Raw genomic sequence first — 16,905 nt, forward strand, 5'->3', positions numbered from 1 at the left:
GATAGACCTGTTACCTATGTGTACCTCGAAGGTGTCCAGGATGATGGCAAGACTTGAAGTGACAGAAAAACTCTAAGTCAGCCTTGAGGTCTGCTGGGGCATGGAGGGGAGCAACAGGTGATAGTGATGAAGAAGGAGTGTGTTTCACTTGAATGGTCAAGGCTCTAAGGAGCGGGTCAGGGAGCAAGGGCCTGGTTGCGGGCAATCAGTAACAAGGAGTAGACATCCCACCTGCCTTCCACCATGAGATGAGAGATAGCAGAGAATATGCAGCCATGTCTTAAGAGGAAGCAGAGTCTTCTTCGGGAACCAGCTGTCAGCTAAAGAGGGAGGAGCGACTAATCCTCTAAGAAGTTGTGGATATAGGTGACCTTGATGATTTCTGAACACGCAGTTCCAATGGGTGCAAATTTCAATGGCCCTAAATGCCTTCTCATTTCCTTATAATTTTCATGAAGGCCTTAGAGGAAGATGCAGTGAATGGGAATTGCAGAAACAAATTGCAGTGGGCAACTTGACTATAATCACGTAGTGGGTGCTTATGACAAGATATGATCAGAAGAACAGAACGTAACTCCAAATTCACCCTCCTAGCATCTCCAGGAGAAAGGCAATCCTTACCTTTCTTTGTGGGGGGTGTGCTGGATGCCTTCTGGGGCTCTTTTGGGTCAGTTGGTTCAGGAGAATCATCTCTTATCACTGACAGAAGAAATAGAATTTATTTCAGAGCTCAGAATGGGCTGAAGAGAAATGCCAAGGGAGATCAGTAGGAGACCCAGAAGGGTGGAGAGCACATGTAGTGCAAGGCTGGGGACCTGCCAGCTCACAAGGTTCCCTGGATCTGCCTTGATTTGATCAACTTGTGTTATTGTGACCTGCATGACTGTCACAGTGAAACAGGGAACAATTGCCCCACAGAGGAGGGCTCAGTTTGGCCCATTTAGAGAGGTTCCCCTTACTCAATGGAAGAGAAGTACAATGGCTCTCAGCAGCCCTCACTCGGGATGAGGCTGAGAGCAGTGTAGGTGGTGGCCTTGAATTCTGATGGTCACAATGAAGGGGCATGTCTCTGCTATGTGAAAAATACACGCTGTTGCTTACATGTGTGTCTGTGAACGGATACTTTTAAACTGCTCTATGACTATTTCATCTTGAGAAATAGTGAAGGAGGCTACGCGCCTTACATATTTCCATATACGAGGACTGTTGAAGAAAGCAGGAGCTAGCCTGTACTTGCTAGCGCTTGTTAAAAGCAAATATAGACAAAATTCTGCTAGTTTTTGCTGCACTAAGAAAGACAGAAGGATTTGAAGCCATAACAAATAAAGGCCCATCTCACAAAAGGCTGTCACCTCTTGCTTACACAATGTTATGAGGTCCATCTCAAATTCCAGCCTGCTTAGGAACAGGTCATTGAGGCAGGTGAAAAGTAGTCATTAGACCTTTTAAATCATTTGTTGCATTTCAAGTTATTTAAATAACATCTACTTTTAAAAATCCAAACAGTTTAGAAATCATGAGAGTTGAAAGTTCCCTGCAGTCAGGGTGGGGGCTGGGAATCAGGACCATCCACTTCTGGGGCAACAATTCAGTGCGAGGGCCACACATGTTTCTGTTTGCTTTGCATTTTGATGGAGCAGTTTTGAGTTTTATCTTATTGAAGTGGCTGCAGAGAGTGGCTGAGTTCAACAGTCCTGCCCTGACTCAGTCCCTTGTCCTTTCCCCAGGGGGTCCCACCACAACCCTCCTGGCAGATAAGTGTTCTCTCTTTGCAGACTCCTTAGTGGTGTTTGGAGTCCAGGTCCAGCGGGTACTGGTGGGGCTTCTGGCCCTCGTCACCGGTGCCTCCCTCTCAGTCTACCTTTCCCAGGCTCATCTCCTTTGCCCTGCCCAGCAATTCTGTTTCCATTTGGGAGTTTGGGTCTCCTGCCTGTCCAAGCTCCTGAGGGCTGGGTGAGCAGCTGGAAGCTGAGCCAAGATGGTGATTGAGAGCAGAGAACCCTGTTCCTAGAAGGTCTGAATGGCTTCTTCTCTTGGAAGATGCAAAAACTAAGGCAAACTTAAGTTGTCCAAATCAAGATTACCTGGCACTGGGCCTGAGGGAGCACGGGGCATCTCTTGAGTGTCTTCTTTATCTTCTATTTGGGGGGTCAGGTTGTCACTGGACACTGAGTGGAGGAAGAAAAGAATTTCAGCTCCCAAGGCCAGCAAGCAGGGACTAGAGTTAGAAGGAACAAGAACAATCTATTCCATCCAGTAAAAATGATGGGGCCACCTGAACACGAAGGTCCGGCAAGGGTGGGAGAGAGTGGGGGGAGAGTAAACTATCATTTCCTTTCAATTAACTATTTACTAATTTAATCATGGTACTTATTTTTTTCTTTTGAAAATCTAGACGATGGAATCTTCCATTATTATTGGCTTCATGATTATGTTAACCTTATTTGGATGGTACGTATTAGAGGAGTGGAGGAAACATTTGCACCAAATAGGGCCCTTTATTCTCTGTATCGGAGAGCATGGAATCTATGATATCATCTTGGACGGTGCTCAATAATATTTCACTGTTATATGTAATGTAATCAAAGCCTTTTATAATGATGGTTTGGGGGAGATAAATGACACAGTTTTAGAAGCTAAATCAGGTCCAGCAGACCTTTAACTATTTAACATCTTTTCTAATAATTTCAGTAACATTACTCAGAATCCAAACCATATGAAAATGAGCGTGGGTGAAACTGAAAGGCCCCGTAATCAAAGGGCGAGCAATCAGGTGAGGGTCATGATGTGCGTGTTGCACAATTACTTGTCAATTCAGAACAGCGTGGTTTGAGTCCTGGTTGGACAGGGCTGTTGTACAACACAGCATCACACTGGCTATGGCGGCATCCCTGACAAGCGGGCCTGTGCCCAGTCGGTGCATCGGTCCCCGCTGTTTCTTTCTCTTTGTCATATCCAGTTCTTTCTCCCAGGGTTCCTACCACAAGCTTCTTGGTTGGCAGGTGTGTGTTCTCCCTTCACGGCCACCTTGAGCTAAAGTAAGTCAGCCTCGAGCAACATTACCTTTAACAGTGGCAGGCGGAGTGCCGGGCCTCTCTTGTGAGTCTTCTTTGTCATTTATGTGGGATGTTAGGTTGTCATTGGTCATTGAAGAGAGGAGGAAAAATTGTTACGGATTAGAGGGACAGGGTTCCAGAGAGGAGAGGGAATGGTAAGAATGCCTGGGGTAGAAGGAGCACCAAGACCCGAGGGCAGTGGGTTGTGCTGTTCTAGGGGTGGGAAGCAGCTGTTCTGGGCTCTAGGCCTTACCCAGACCCCGGCAGTGCCCTTAATCCATCTTGGAAAGGGCTGTGCAGGGCAGGTAGGTGCACGGGAAGGACCAGATCAACAAAAAGATGGGACCCTGAGGTTCTAGACAAGGCCCCAGGGACTCTCGGCTGGGGATGCACATGTGTTGGACAGGTCATTTCTCACCTGGAGTGATCCTTCCTTCTTGGATGACTCTGGGGGGAGACACGGCAGGGCCAGAAGAGCTGGGCGGCTCACCCAGGATCTCAGCGCTGTGCTGCGTGGATGCTCTGGGCTCACCGACTCTGGGTGCACTGGGTGGGCGGCTCGGTGGGGGGCGTTGGGGTGGAGGCAGCAGCAGCAGGGCCTGGCGGGAGCTCCCTTCTGCTGGGTTGGCTGGGACTTCGGTGAGGATCGGCGTGGTTCTGCTCCATCCTCCGTAGGAGGTAACAACTGGGATTGGTGAAGGAGCATACATCAACACCCTGGAGACTCAGAATTACTTGAAAGGGATTGATTTCTTTACACACAACTTCCAATAGGACAGGGCATGGTATTATTCATCGTCCCCTAGGTGCATAGATCCAATTTATCATCATCATTGTCCATTTGTCGCCTCTTTCTATTTTATGTATTTGATTTGGACATTCAGCGCTACAGTAACTGCATCTAACTCTGATTTAATGCCAAAGTGGTTTCACACACAAAATTGAGTTTGACTTTGTGCCCAGGGATTTAATTTTCTTTAATTTTGGTTTCAGAATTTAACCAATTATGTACAATGCTATAATTTTAATAGATTCTCCTGTTTAATAAATAAACAAACATATCACATCTCCCTGGGGCAAATGAGATAAACATAAGACATTTATATTATGGTTTCTGCTCATTTCTGCAGAGTCAGTTTCCACGCCTCCAAACCTTGCACCCAATGATCTGGCCACACCAAATTTCTCTTCCATCCCCAATACCCCAGGCTCTTGGCTTTCCATATGCCATTCCCCTGCATGGCCAGTGCCGGGTTTCTCTCATGATTCTTCTCCATTATTTGTTTCAGAAGAAAAATAGTCTCAACCAGTGAACAGAAAAAGGAAAGTAAGTTGGATTTTGGAGAGGGGCCCAGAACAAAATCACAGAGTTGCAGATCCAGAAAGATACTTGAGCTCAGCCAGGTCAGGGGGGCACTCAGTGTGTGGTTCCTCCGGTTCTCAGACTTACTTAGCCCAGCCTTTGAGAACACATTTCTCCCAACACTGTGCCTATGCTGCCAGGAGCACTGGCCCACATGCAGCTGCAGTTGCCTGGAGAAGGACTTTTCTCTTTCGCTGTCCCTTTAGCTCAAGGAATCACTTCTCTCTTTGGGGAGGAGCCTCTTGATGGTAAAGTGTCAGAAAGCAGATGAAGAGCTGTCAACAGTGGTGACTCCACAAATATAATGTCCCAATCCAGCACGATTTGCTGGTCTCCCCCTCTTGTTCTCAGATAAGTCAACCACATGCTTTGGCCAAATTGTTGTTCCTCAAACCTAAAATGCTTTCACTGCCGGCCCCTCGTACCCTGGCTTCTTTCTTCCCAGCTCTGTCACGGATCTTTTTTTGACTCCTTTGTTTATTCAGCTCTTTCTTCTTCTCAGTGTGCTTCAAGCCCCACCTCTTTCTCATACCATCCTTTTCTGTCTGTGTCCACAGTTCCCCTCCCTTTCTCTGTAGCTACTTTTCTTCTCTCCTCCAGCTTTTCTCTCTGCCTTCCAGCTGTCCTTGGTTAGAATGGTGATTAAAATCTTGGGCCCTGGTATTAGGAGGCCTAAGTAGGACTCCTGGCTCCACTTTTAACAGACAAGTAACTTTGGGAAGGTTATTCTCAGCTTTAATTTCCTTATATGTCAAATGGGGTAATCGTGACTCCACAGGATTGTTTAAAGATGATATGAAATAATCATATAAAGTGCTTGGGATAATGCCTGGCACACAGTAAGCACTCCAAAAAAAAGATACTTATTATTATCCATCCCCATCCATTTGTCTTCTTCTCTGGCTCTCCTTGGCCTTCCACCAGACCCAGTCTCTGTAACTTTGCATTTCTGTCACCTTACGCATTCCCTAGAGACCACCCAGTATGTTAAACTGTGCAGTTTCCCCCAGATTCATAGAACAGGTAAGACAGAAACATTCGTGTCCTCTAGAAATTCATCTTAGAGAACTGAGGCCAGAGGCTACTCTTCCTGTGGCACCTGTGAGAGTATGGTCCGTATCTTCCCAAAGAGAAAGTGGGCAATTAAAGTGCATATTCTGTTGGCTGAAAACCAACTCAAACTTTTAGCGTAGCAACTTCTCTTACACCTCTATAGCCCAAAAGTTCTTCAAGAAGCCTCATACCTCTTGTGAAGCTCTTGAGAATCTTCATCAGGTTGGGATATTCACGCAGGTTAATTTGGCTGAACAACATCTGCAGAAGTGACAGGTTAAACGTCGTCTCCAGTTTGGTGAGGATGTTGTACGCCACTCTGGATACAGGAACCAGATTGCTACAGGCTTCCAGGGATTCCTTAAAAAATGGAAAGAAGGATTATTGTAAATGATTATATAATGGAATGGAAGTTTATTACACATTTGTGGTTTTCTAAGTCATAAGAAAGCTATTTTGCTCTTTTAAGAAGGAATTTAACATAAAATGTATAGTGAAATTCTCTAATGTAAAGAAGTCACAGCTCCACACATTTGCCTTTGGAACTTCACATATATTTGGGTGGTTAGTCATAGGAATAAATAATTTAGCCTTCTTTAAAATAAGTCTGTTTTGTAAACCCTATTTCAGGTACATTGAGGGAAGAGAGAAATTTTAAGGAAGGAAAACGAAGTCAAAGGCTACTGTGTAATTAATTCTCTAAGTCCTGGGCAGGACTCTTTAGCAATGGACCTAATGGTTGGTTGCAAGTGGCAATTCTGGTGATTGCTTGTTAGCCTCTGCTCTCTTTCTCTCTCTGTTGGACTTGAGATGGCCTGAATGGGTTCCAGCCACAAGAAAATCATCCCAAGAACTCCTCTTGATGAGAAGTTGGCCAAAAGGAGAAACATGGTAGGAGAGAATTGATTGCAAAATACTTACTGAGCAACTACAAGGCTCATTGAGCTACTCCTTGCATACACAGCAATAGATAAGATCAACATGGTGCTACCCATATTGGGGAGGGGCACTGTCAGGTGGAGAAGGTGGGCATTAAATAATAAATACTCAACTACCACTGAGAGAAGTGTTATGAAAGGAAAGCATAGATTACTATGCGAAAGAATATGAGGGGGTCTTAGTTACATAAGTGGGTCAAGGAGGCCTCTCTGAGGATGATCTGGGCTGTGATCTGAAGATGGGTTACAGACAACCAGACCAAGACTCGGGGAAGATGGTTCTACCACTGCTGGCCCTTCCCTGGGCGGGGGACTCAGGAAATGCTTAAAAAATCCAAAATTATAGGAAAAGAGTACTATTTTTGTCCATGTAGCCATATCTCCCAGTGCCTCCCTTGCTTCACATCAGAATGGACTGTCAGCGACAAGCTCTTAGGAATTGAGATGGTACCCTCAGTGGGTTGAGTGGCGCCCCTCAACCCCCGCAAAGATATATTCACTTGAAACCTGTGAACGTGAACTTATTTGGAAAAGGGGTCTTTGCAGATGTAACTAAGTCAAAGATCTTGAGATGAGATCATCCTGGATTAGGGTGGGCCCTAAATCACAAAGACTAGTGTCCTTAGAAAAGAAAGGGAGAAGACAGAAAAAGGAGAAGGCAATGTAGAGATGGAAACAGCCATTGAAGTGATGTTCCTATAAGCCAAGGATACCAAGGATTGCCAGCACCACCAAGAGGTGTGAGAAAGTCAGGGAATGGATTCTCCCTCAGAGTCTCAAGAAGTAATCAACTCTGCCAATGTCTTGATTTTGGACTTTTGGCCTCCAGAACTGTGAGGGAATACATTTCTTTGTTTTAAACCACCTGGTTTGAGGTCCTCCTATGACATCCTCTTTCCCTGATAATGAACATTTGGGGCTGGGACTTCCAAACTCTACAAGTCCTGGGGTTTGTGAGTTGCGACTTCAATAACTGGTCATTCTTGATGAGAGCTGGGCTGCTGTGGGAAAACGATCAACATGACTCACCCTGTACATTCTCTCGGTGATGAAGGAGCTGTCTCGGAGGGCTTCGAAGAAGGGAAATGGCTTGTATATGGCATAGGAAATCTCCAGCTTCTGACATATGAAGTGCTGGAGAAGAGCCTCTTCTAAGTCTCTGGTCATGGTGAACATCCTATGGAAGAGACATGAGAAGAAAACAGAAGCAAAGACTCTGAGGAGCTTGGGGAGCTACTCATCCACAGACAAGCATTCTGGTCCCAAAGGCGTGCCTTAGCAGTCTGCAAAGCAACATCTGCCTCAAAGACTCATGGGTATAGGAAGCAATGACAATGCCAAGCAACAAGGGAGGCTGAAAGTTACTGACACCATGATGCTGAAATCCCAGAGGGGCTGCTGGTAAACATAAGGCAGATATTAAAAAGAGCTACTTATTGAGTGCTTCCTGTGTGCCCGACCTTGTTCTAAAGGTTTCACATGTAGTAACTTGTTTGATCTTCACAAAACCTTTGCAAGATGGTTACTATGATTGTTCTTATTTATATCGTCAAGGACACTGAGACAGAGAGAGGTTTAATAACTCACCCTAAGTTGCACAACTTGAAAGTGGTAGAGAGGAACAAATTCTGACTTTCTGGTTCCAGGCTTACAGTCATAAGTGCTATGGTCTGTGGCTACGCTGAACTGAGTTAAACAAGATTGGCTGGACTACAGGTTAAGGCAGACACTAGCAACGCTTATGAAAAAGGGACCATCTAAAAATGGGTAGACAGATGGAAGCCTGATGATATTTAGAAACTTTAATAAACCACCTAAAATCTTTGACACACAAATAGGCCAAACATAACTAAAGACAGGAAGAATATGAAAGACATGATTAGTAAAGGTGACTTAATTGATTTATGTATCAATTTTATATCTCAGAACAGACATGCCTTTTCCTGTGCCCGTGCAACATTTATAAAAATTGATCATTGATAGGCCATGAGAAAATATCAATGTTATGATAGGCAGAAAATTTACAGATAACATTCTTGACAAATTGTCCAGAAAAGGGAAATACTAACAAAAAATTCAATCACCTAGTGATTTTTTTAAAAAACAACACAAACATGGATCGTGCTTTTCCAATTTCATTTTGTGTCCAAGAGAAAATTGAACTGTAATTAATGACTATTTCCTGCGATTTAACCCCAGTGGCAGATTGAACACCCAGTCTCTGTTGTCATTCCCAAATCCTTTAAGTTTGACAGAAAAAATATACATTGTAAAAAAAGAATAATCCACAACAGTATTAGAAAACAAGAAAAGATGCCATAGGGGGTCTATAGTCGTGAAGAAATCCTGGAAGATAGAGAACAAATGGAAGAGAAATCGAACATCCATGATAAGGACAGGGGAAGGATATTGCAAAGATCAGCACAGAGCCAGAGAAAGCCAGAATGAACACATGCTAAGAAGAAAGAGGGGCTCTGGGGTTCCACTCAGAAAGATTGATTATACAACAGCATTCAGAACAGAATGTTCACCAGGTTTCTCATTCTTCATCTGTTATGATTCCCAAAGATGAAAATGAGGCACAGAGAGGTTAAGTAACTAGCCCAAGGTATTCAGTGGCAAAGCAGAGCTCAGCTGACTAAGGCCCCATTTCTCACTAGTGAGTGACACTGCATGCCATATGCAAGTGTTCAGGTTTTTATTGTGTAAAGCAGCCTTAAAAATGAATAAGCAAAAGGCAAACATCCAGGTATAAAAAAAGCAAAAGATATAAACAGGCAGTTAAGTCAAAGGCACAAAAAATATATCAAAAAACCAAGGGAACTCACTAGTACTCAGAACAGTGCAAATGAGGACAATTTGATAACATATTTGCCTATCAAGTTGGCCAAGATACAAAATAATAGCAATAATTGCAGAGGCTCTTGGCGGAAATCTAAACATGTCCAAACGTTCTGGAGGCTAATTTAGTAATCAGTGTCAAATGCCCTAAAATATATGTTCCCTTGAGTCCCAAAGTCCACTTCTAGGAATTTATTTCAAGGAAATAGTCATGAATGTGCTTAAAAAAAAATATATATATATATATATATATAAAGTTCATGATACACTAGAGAGGAAATGATATGTTCTCTCCTTATTTTCTCTTTTCCACCAGCTTCCCAACTACCCCTGGTCACTCGCACAATGGATAGTGAGTGAGCGAGTGTGGGATCACAGAACTCAGGTGAGGGGGCTAGAAGCGATCTCATTCCTTCTGCAACAACAGGCTAGAATTTAGGGAAAAAAAGAGTTGAACTGTGTGTCTGCTTCCCCCCAAGTCCGTCCTTCTTTTTAACAAGATCCTATTACATCCCACATACCCTCTCTACCTCTTTGGAAAACACTATTTTACAAAGAGAGAGTCTCACAGTTTAAATAGTTGAATTCTGCCCTGCAGCTGCTGCCCGGAAGTTAACTGTGCAAGCCCAATCACTAAAAATGAAGAAAGCAGCCGAGACAAAAACCCACCTTGATGTTGTCAGCCACCTGCTCCTGCCCCTTTCCAGGTTCAGGGCTGGGTCCAGGATCGCTCCTGGAAGAGCGGGAGAAGGGCAGGGAGACGCTGGTGGATGAAACAGGAAGTCTATACTTTGCCACATGCAGTAGGGGCCAGGCTTCTGAGAAAAGAAAAGTGAAAGTATTTGGAGCAGATCGTGCAGGAAGCTGAAGGCAGGGCTGCAGTCTCTCTCCACCTTTGGACACTTGTAAGGTTCCCAGGGCATTTGGGGGTTGGGGTGTGTGTGCTGCCAATCGGGACCCAGCTCGGGAGCGGGGTACAGAGGGGAGGAGGCTAGGGGTCCAGCCCCAGGTCCACGGGAACTGGGAATCCACCATTTGCCTACTTCCCTACCCGCCCCTATTTCCGCATCCCTTTTCTCATGCTGTATTTTTTGGGGTGCTGAATAGGTTCCCAAACTGGGTCGTGGTGATGGTGATAGTTACACAACTGAATAAATTTACCAGAAATCATCAAATTTTAAAAAACAAACAAGAAACCAAAGGGGAGGTGGGGCAACTCAGAAATACCTATAATTTGTCAGGATAAAATTGTTATCTAAGAAAATTGAAATAAAAAGGAACCTGAATATAAAGTGAAATCATGCAGAGGTCAGCAGACCTTCAGGCAGAAAGTGGCTGGGAGCCACACAGGCAGCTGGGAGCTGGGAGTGTGTGGAAGCTGGGTCTAAGGCAGAGCCAGGAGAAGATTCTAGAACAGCCACTCCAGGGGAGATGAGGAATGCCCCCTTTTATACACCCTTTTTAAGATTCCTAATGTACATTGGCATGTAGGGTCTGTGAGAAATCCTAAAATATAGAAATCTGTTTAACTTTATTTAAATAAATATTCTCAAGTGTATTTGACGCATGGGCTCCCCCACCCAGGATACCCATAAACCACTCAGTAAAAAGATGAGAAACACGGTTCTAGGGTCTAAGAAGCCTTCCCTGCTTCCTCTGGAGGCACGAGCACAGCATACCCCACGTACACCACACCAACAGGTCCCGCCCAGCAGGTCACCACGGCGGGGATGGCAAAGGTGTGGAAGCCACAGGAAGACGATGGTAATGGAGGGAGGTACAGGAAGAAATGTGGTGCTAACAGCTGAGGAGAGGGTGCAGTGTTGCCTCAGCCTTGGTAACACAGAGCACTTAAAATGCAGGGGACGTCAGTGCTAGGAGGGATTAAGACTATTTTATGCAACTGTCACACTTCACTGACCAGAGTCCCTCCACTTAACCTGGAAAACCCCATCATCAATCCTAGGAGCTGGATGCAAGAATCTCCTCCTTTAGACCTGCCCAGAGATATCCTAGGAAAATGCAAACCCCCCAAAAAAACCGGAAAAGAAAGCAGAAGAGGGAATATAATGTCCGATTGGAGAAAAATCGTTAAACTAGAAAAAGACGTGAATAAGGATAAAAGACGCTTCTAAATGACACATGCTTGAGAATACAGTAATAATAGGAAAACCTCAGCTTTTATTTCATACACAGGTGACATACAGAGAGACTAAAATTATGGATAATTCTTTTTTAGTTCAATTTTATTGAGGTATAAAATGCATTCATCTTAAGTATACATTTTGATGAGTTTCAACAAATGCAATCACAACCACGATTAAGATATAGACCATTTCCATCACCCCAGAAAGTTACCTTGTGCCCTTTGCAGATAGTCTCCTCCCAACCCCAGCATCAAGCAACCGCTGATCTGCTTTCTGTTTCTACAGAGTTGTTTTGCCCGTGTTAAAGTTTTATGTAAATGGAAACATGCTGTATGTGCTTTTTGATATACGGCTTGTTTTGCTCATTATTGCTTTTGAGATCCATCCCTCTTGCTGCAGGTCAGTAATTTATTCCTCTTTGGCAGGTGTGCTGGCCACGTCTTCCTCCTCTGTCTGATCACCATGATGTCACCAACATAACCCATCAGTGTGATGTTCTTTGGGATTTCCGAGTGATCCAGATCTCTTGGACTATATTATGACAAACGGCAGGTGAGTTAATATAAGCCGAGACAAAACTATAAATGAATATTTTTATCTGTCATGTGAGAATGAAAACTGTTTCTGATCCTCCTTTCTAATCAGAATGGAAAGAACACATTTGCCAAATCAGTGGCCTCACACCGTGTACCAGAGGCCCCTGGAACGACCTGGGCTGGGGATCTTACTGTCCAGATTGCCTGTTTTCTTATCCTGCTCCTCCAGCGTTCCCGTGAATTCTGTGAGCTACCCAATATACTTCCAAGAAACTGATTTTCTGTCTGGGTTAGCCAGAGTCAGTTTTGGTTACTTGTACCCTCAAACCCCAACTGATTAAAAAATTGGTATCAGAGAGCAAATTGTAGACAATGGATCTTCACGGAAATGTGATCAATCTGGGATTGGTTATCTGACCTAATTGGACATAAAAGTAGTGAACATCCCATTAATTGTTCCAAGATGGGAGTTAGGCAGACTTTGGCAAGCAGGGGCAAGATAGAAAATTAACTTATAGCACTGGACTGTGATCAAGACTCTGTAATTCACTCCTGATTCCAAGTGTCAGATCTTAGCACACTTAGCAAAATAGAAAGAAATCTCTCAGGTAGAAAGAAAGCATCAACTGGCCTTCAGAGATTATCACCTACTTGGCCTAAATCTGGGTGGAGAACAGAGTAAGGAAGCAGGCCAGAATCTCTTTACCCCAAAGGTCGTATAAAACAAAAAGAAGACTGCTCTGCCCCTGCACTGGGAATCAGGCACCATTTGGTAGTCATAGATGGTCCTGATGCAGACGTCCCTTATCCCAGAGAGACTGATCTCTAGTGAACATAGAAAAAAACAAGACAGTGGGAAATAGAAGCTAAAATTCCAGCCGGTTGTTATTGGGGTTAATGCACGATATTGCAAACTTCTCAGGAATACCCCTTAAGTCCCAGTGCTACCACTAGTCAGCTGAGGGAAAGCAAACACTTTCGCTTATAAGCAAAAGAATCTGACACATTTATGTCAGTGCCAGCTCAGCGGTGGCCTGGGTCGGCCTGCTGCCAAAGGACAGAGGGAGGAGAGAGGGGGCTGATATAGTCTGTGCCAAGCCTTGTCTGGGCCACTGTTCCCCCATGGAGGCCAAGAGCAGAGGGCAGCCGTGCCCAACAAAGGCTCAGCTTAGGAAGTGAGGGAGAGAGAAAGAGAGGCAGCCAGTCCCACGTGTGTGCAACACTTGGTGGGCACACAGACCCTGCCCACTGGTAACGATGTCCTCATCAGTGTCCTGGAATCTGGAATCAGCCCCAGCCAGACTGGTGTTCACTTCTTTGGGGGAAAGAAAGAGCAGAAGTGGGCGAGGGATAGAAATCTCTTGCCTTCTATATTTTGCAAACATATTTGTGCAAATTTTCTAGCACATCTCTAATGAGCTAGAAGAAGCAAATTCAGTGCAACATACTTTGGAAACATACTGCTTTGCTGCTGGCTTCCCAGTCCTCACCTGCTTTGGCTCACTGCCCTGACTGAGGCCCTGGATCCTACAGATACTTTGCCTCCCTTTCGCCTCTGTCTTTGACCCATTCTCCTGCCCGGATTTCCAGTCCTCTGGTTTTGATAATTTATTTTATTTGCACTTTGCCCCCATTTCTTTATCTTTCAACTTAATGTTGATGTGGTGCGTTTTTCTAAGTTGCTTCAAATCCTTTACAGAATGAAGGTCAGATATAAATGAAAAAATCATGTACAAACATAAATGTGACGCACTTGTTAGCTAGCATCACACTGTCCTTTAAGGTCTAGGTAATCTCAGTTTCAGACCTTTCTCCAGCCAGTAAGAAGCCTGTTGCTCTCCTCGAGATTTCAGCGACTAGTTGAAACTCAGTTTTTTCCTAATCACTCTGGGTTGCTTTCATAAAGTGCCCACGTATTCAAGAAAACTTGGAATTGCACATCAGGCTTCTTTGCCCAAGCCTGGCACTTTCCTGGGGATGCAGGAGCTGTGAGAGCTTTTTCTTTTCTTTTCTTTGTCATTTTACAAATATTTATTGAGTTTTTATTTCTTTTTTTTCTGTTAGTGAGGAAGACTTGCCTTGAGGTAACATCTTTTGCCAATCTTCCTCTCTTTTTTTTTGTCACTTGAGGAAGATTGTCCCTGAGCTAACATCTGTGCCAGTCTTCCTCTATTTTGTAGTGGGATGCTGCCACAGCATGGCTGATGAGTGGAGTAGGTCCATGCCCAGGATCCGAACCTGTGAACCCGGCTGCCAAAGCAGAGCACATGGATCTTTAACCACTCAGCCGTGGGGCCAGTCCCTGCACGAGTTTTTTGTTAGCCCTGGCTGCTGTCCAAAAAGTTGAAAAACATCTTCTCCACTCATAATGCTGAGCATTTCAGCTCTCTCCAGCCCTGTGTCTGAACGCTGGACCTAACTCTTTTAGTCCAGGCTCACTGCTGTGCCTGGCCAGCCCACTGGCCTGAGAGAAGATCTGAAACGTCTGGCTTTCCCTTTCCCTTCTCACAACGACCTCACAGCAATATAATTCCTCCCCACAGAAACTACCTCAAACCTTCCTCAAAACAACTTTGATCTGTTTGAGTGAAGCGGACTTTCCTGCCCTCTCTTGTTTGCGTGAACAAGAGGCCCCCTGTCTTCCGTGGATGCCTGTGGCTGGCCCTGCTCCTCCTCCTTGGGGCTGAGTCGGCCTTGGAGATTGGGGAGAAGGAACACCAGCGTGCTGGTGCAGCATGTCATGCTGTTTGGCAATTTTACTTTTCTTTTACCCTTTGAGTGCCGCACCTGACGGAGCGACCCATGGGCAGACCTTCCCGTCAGAGCTCTAGGAAGGCACAGAGGCAGTGCAAGTCTAACCAGGCGTGATCCTAGGCCAGCTCCAGGGCCCAGCGGGGCCAGCAGTAGAAGACAGCAGGTGGAGGCGGCAACTTCAACTGCACGTTAGTCCTGGCCTCCTCTCCTTGTCCTTCCTTTCTCGTAAGGTCGGCGTCTTCCTTTGTTATTTCTGTCTACCCAGCCTCTTTCCCAAATAGAAGAGATTGCACATAAACGAATAAGGAGGAAATCAGATTTTTAAAATTGCAGTGGATTAGCCCTTTGAGGAACTTAAAGTCATCCTGACTCACTTCACCTTCTTATTTTCATGCAACTGGGCTGTGCTGTTGGAACTTCCCGGTCTCTTTGAAGCCTCACTGCACAGTTGGGTGATTCCTCATACCCTCTGAACCCCAGACCTCCTCTATCCCCACCCCAAAAGACAACTCTGTCCAGAAAAAGGTCTTTTTAGAAAAATCAACATCCAAATCGAATGCCTGACTGTTGTCAAACTTTTTTGAGTTTCTGGGTGATTGGGGGGCCAGTTCTGCTCAGAAGCCATCTATATGGCCCTGAGCGCAAGAGTTTGACTCAGGGCCTCTGAACACTTGATAGGAGGAAGTGAAAGAGGGTGGGGCCCAACAAACTCAAATGCAAACAGGTGGGGGGTGAGCATTGCTTTTTCTATTCTGGGATGTGTTACACATCTTGTTAGAGAAAGAGGAAAACTGTCTTTTTGTGCGAGACAAATACATCAATACATTTTTGTTGGTAAAAATTAAGGCAATGTAATAGTGTATAGAAACTCCTCCAACCTGGAGCTCGGAACTCTGAGGGGGGGCTATTTCTAGCGACGACGGGGCCCCAAGAAGGCAGCGGCATAGCTACCAGTGGCGGCACAGCCTGGCGGGTCCTCAGCGCCCAGCACTGTTGCTCCTGGCGGCTGAGAGTGCATCCCCGCCACGGCTCCTTTACCTGCTCCAAGAGTTGGCAAGATGCGTGAGTGAAGCTCAAAGTCTGGCCAGCCCTTGGCCTCCAAGCAGGGAAAGGAAGGCACTGAGAGGTGAGGGTGGGGTAATTCTGGACCTTATAGAATGAGTTAAGGGGCCTTGCCTCTGCTTCTATTTTCTGGAAGAGATCGCAGTTGAAAAGGTTTGGTAGAATTCACTAGTGATACCATCTGGGCCTGGTGCTTTACTTTTTGGAGCACTATTAATTATTGATTCAATTCCTTTAATAGATACATGCCTATTCAGATGATCTATCTCTTCTTGTGTGAGTTTTGGTAGTTTATATCTTTTAAGGAATTTGTCCATTTCATCTTTTATCAAATTTGTAGGCATAGTGTTGTCCATAGTATTATTTCTTTATTATCCTTTTAATGTCCAGGAGATTAACAGTGATGACCCCTTTTTCATTTCTGATACTAGTAATTTCTGTTTTCTCTCTCTCTCTCTTTTTTTTTATTGTTAGCTTGGCTAGAGGTTTATCAATTTTATTGATTTTTTTCAAAAAATCTTTTAGTTTTATTGATTTTCTCTACTATTTTTCGTTTTACTGATTTCTATTCTAAGTTTTATGATTTCTTTTATTCTGCTTGCATTAGGCTTAAATGTCTTTGTTTCCTCCAGTTTCCTCAGGTGGAAGCTTAGAGCATTGATTTAGATCTTTCTTCTTTTCTAGTATATGCACTTAATGCTGTATATTTCCCTCTAAGCACTGCTTTTGCTGCATCCCATAAATTTTGATAAGCTGTTTTCATTTTCATTTAGGTCAATATATTTTTAAAATTTCTGTTGAGACTTCTTTGATCCTAGACGTATTTTTTGTGTGTGTGTGTGAGGAAGATCAGCCCTGAGCTAACATCCATGCCAATCCTCCTTTTTTTTCGCTGAGGAAGACTGGCCCTGGGCTAACATCCGTGCCCATCTTCCTCCACTTTATATGGGATGCCGCCACAGCGTGGCTTGACAAGTGGTGCATCGGTGCGCGCCTGGGATCTGAACCTGGGCCGCCAGCAGTGGAGCACACCCACTTAACCGCTACGCCACGGGGCCGGCCCCTAGATGTATGTTTTTTAATCTCCAAGTATTTCGGGACTTTCTGGCTATCTTTCTGTTATTTCTACTTTAATGCCATTGTGGTCTGAGAACA

General features: G+C 44.6%; 2 protein-coding genes across 6 annotated transcripts in view; one reads left to right on the top strand and one right to left on the bottom strand.

The window, feature by feature from the left end:
- SP110 (SP110 nuclear body protein) overlaps window positions 1-10,042 on the bottom strand; it is a 48,676-nt gene extending 38,634 nt beyond the window's left edge. For 4 of the 5 annotated variants that reach the window (XM_058533170.1, XM_058533167.1, XM_058533169.1 and 1 more), the window contains exons 1-7: window positions 9,921-10,042; window positions 7,440-7,587; window positions 5,664-5,832; window positions 3,475-3,741; window positions 3,064-3,108; window positions 2,085-2,168; window positions 622-699 (exon numbers count right to left, since the gene is read on the bottom strand). In XM_058533170.1, coding sequence (XP_058389153.1) covers window positions 622-699; window positions 2,085-2,168; window positions 3,064-3,108; window positions 3,475-3,741; window positions 5,664-5,832; window positions 7,440-7,586 — 790 coding nt within the window. In that variant the 5' untranslated portion in view covers window position 7,587; window positions 9,921-10,042. The remainder of the gene's footprint in view (window positions 1-621; window positions 700-2,084; window positions 2,169-3,063; window positions 3,109-3,474; window positions 3,742-5,663; window positions 5,833-7,439; window positions 7,588-9,920) is intronic. The other variant, XM_058533168.1, reaches the window with a different exon arrangement.
- Window positions 10,043-10,092: 50 nt separating this feature from the next.
- LOC131399106 (nuclear body protein SP140-like) overlaps window positions 10,093-16,905 on the top strand; it is a 72,727-nt gene continuing 65,914 nt past the window's right edge. The window contains exons 1-3 of the mRNA XM_058533175.1: window positions 10,093-10,156; window positions 11,824-11,950; window positions 14,714-14,876. The gene's annotated coding sequence lies outside the window, so the exon portion shown is untranslated. The remainder of the gene's footprint in view (window positions 10,157-11,823; window positions 11,951-14,713; window positions 14,877-16,905) is intronic.

This window comes from Diceros bicornis, chromosome 37 (assembly GCF_020826845.1).
Source record: "Diceros bicornis minor isolate mBicDic1 chromosome 37, mDicBic1.mat.cur, whole genome shotgun sequence".
Classification (NCBI taxonomy): domain Eukaryota; kingdom Metazoa; phylum Chordata; class Mammalia; order Perissodactyla; family Rhinocerotidae; genus Diceros; species Diceros bicornis.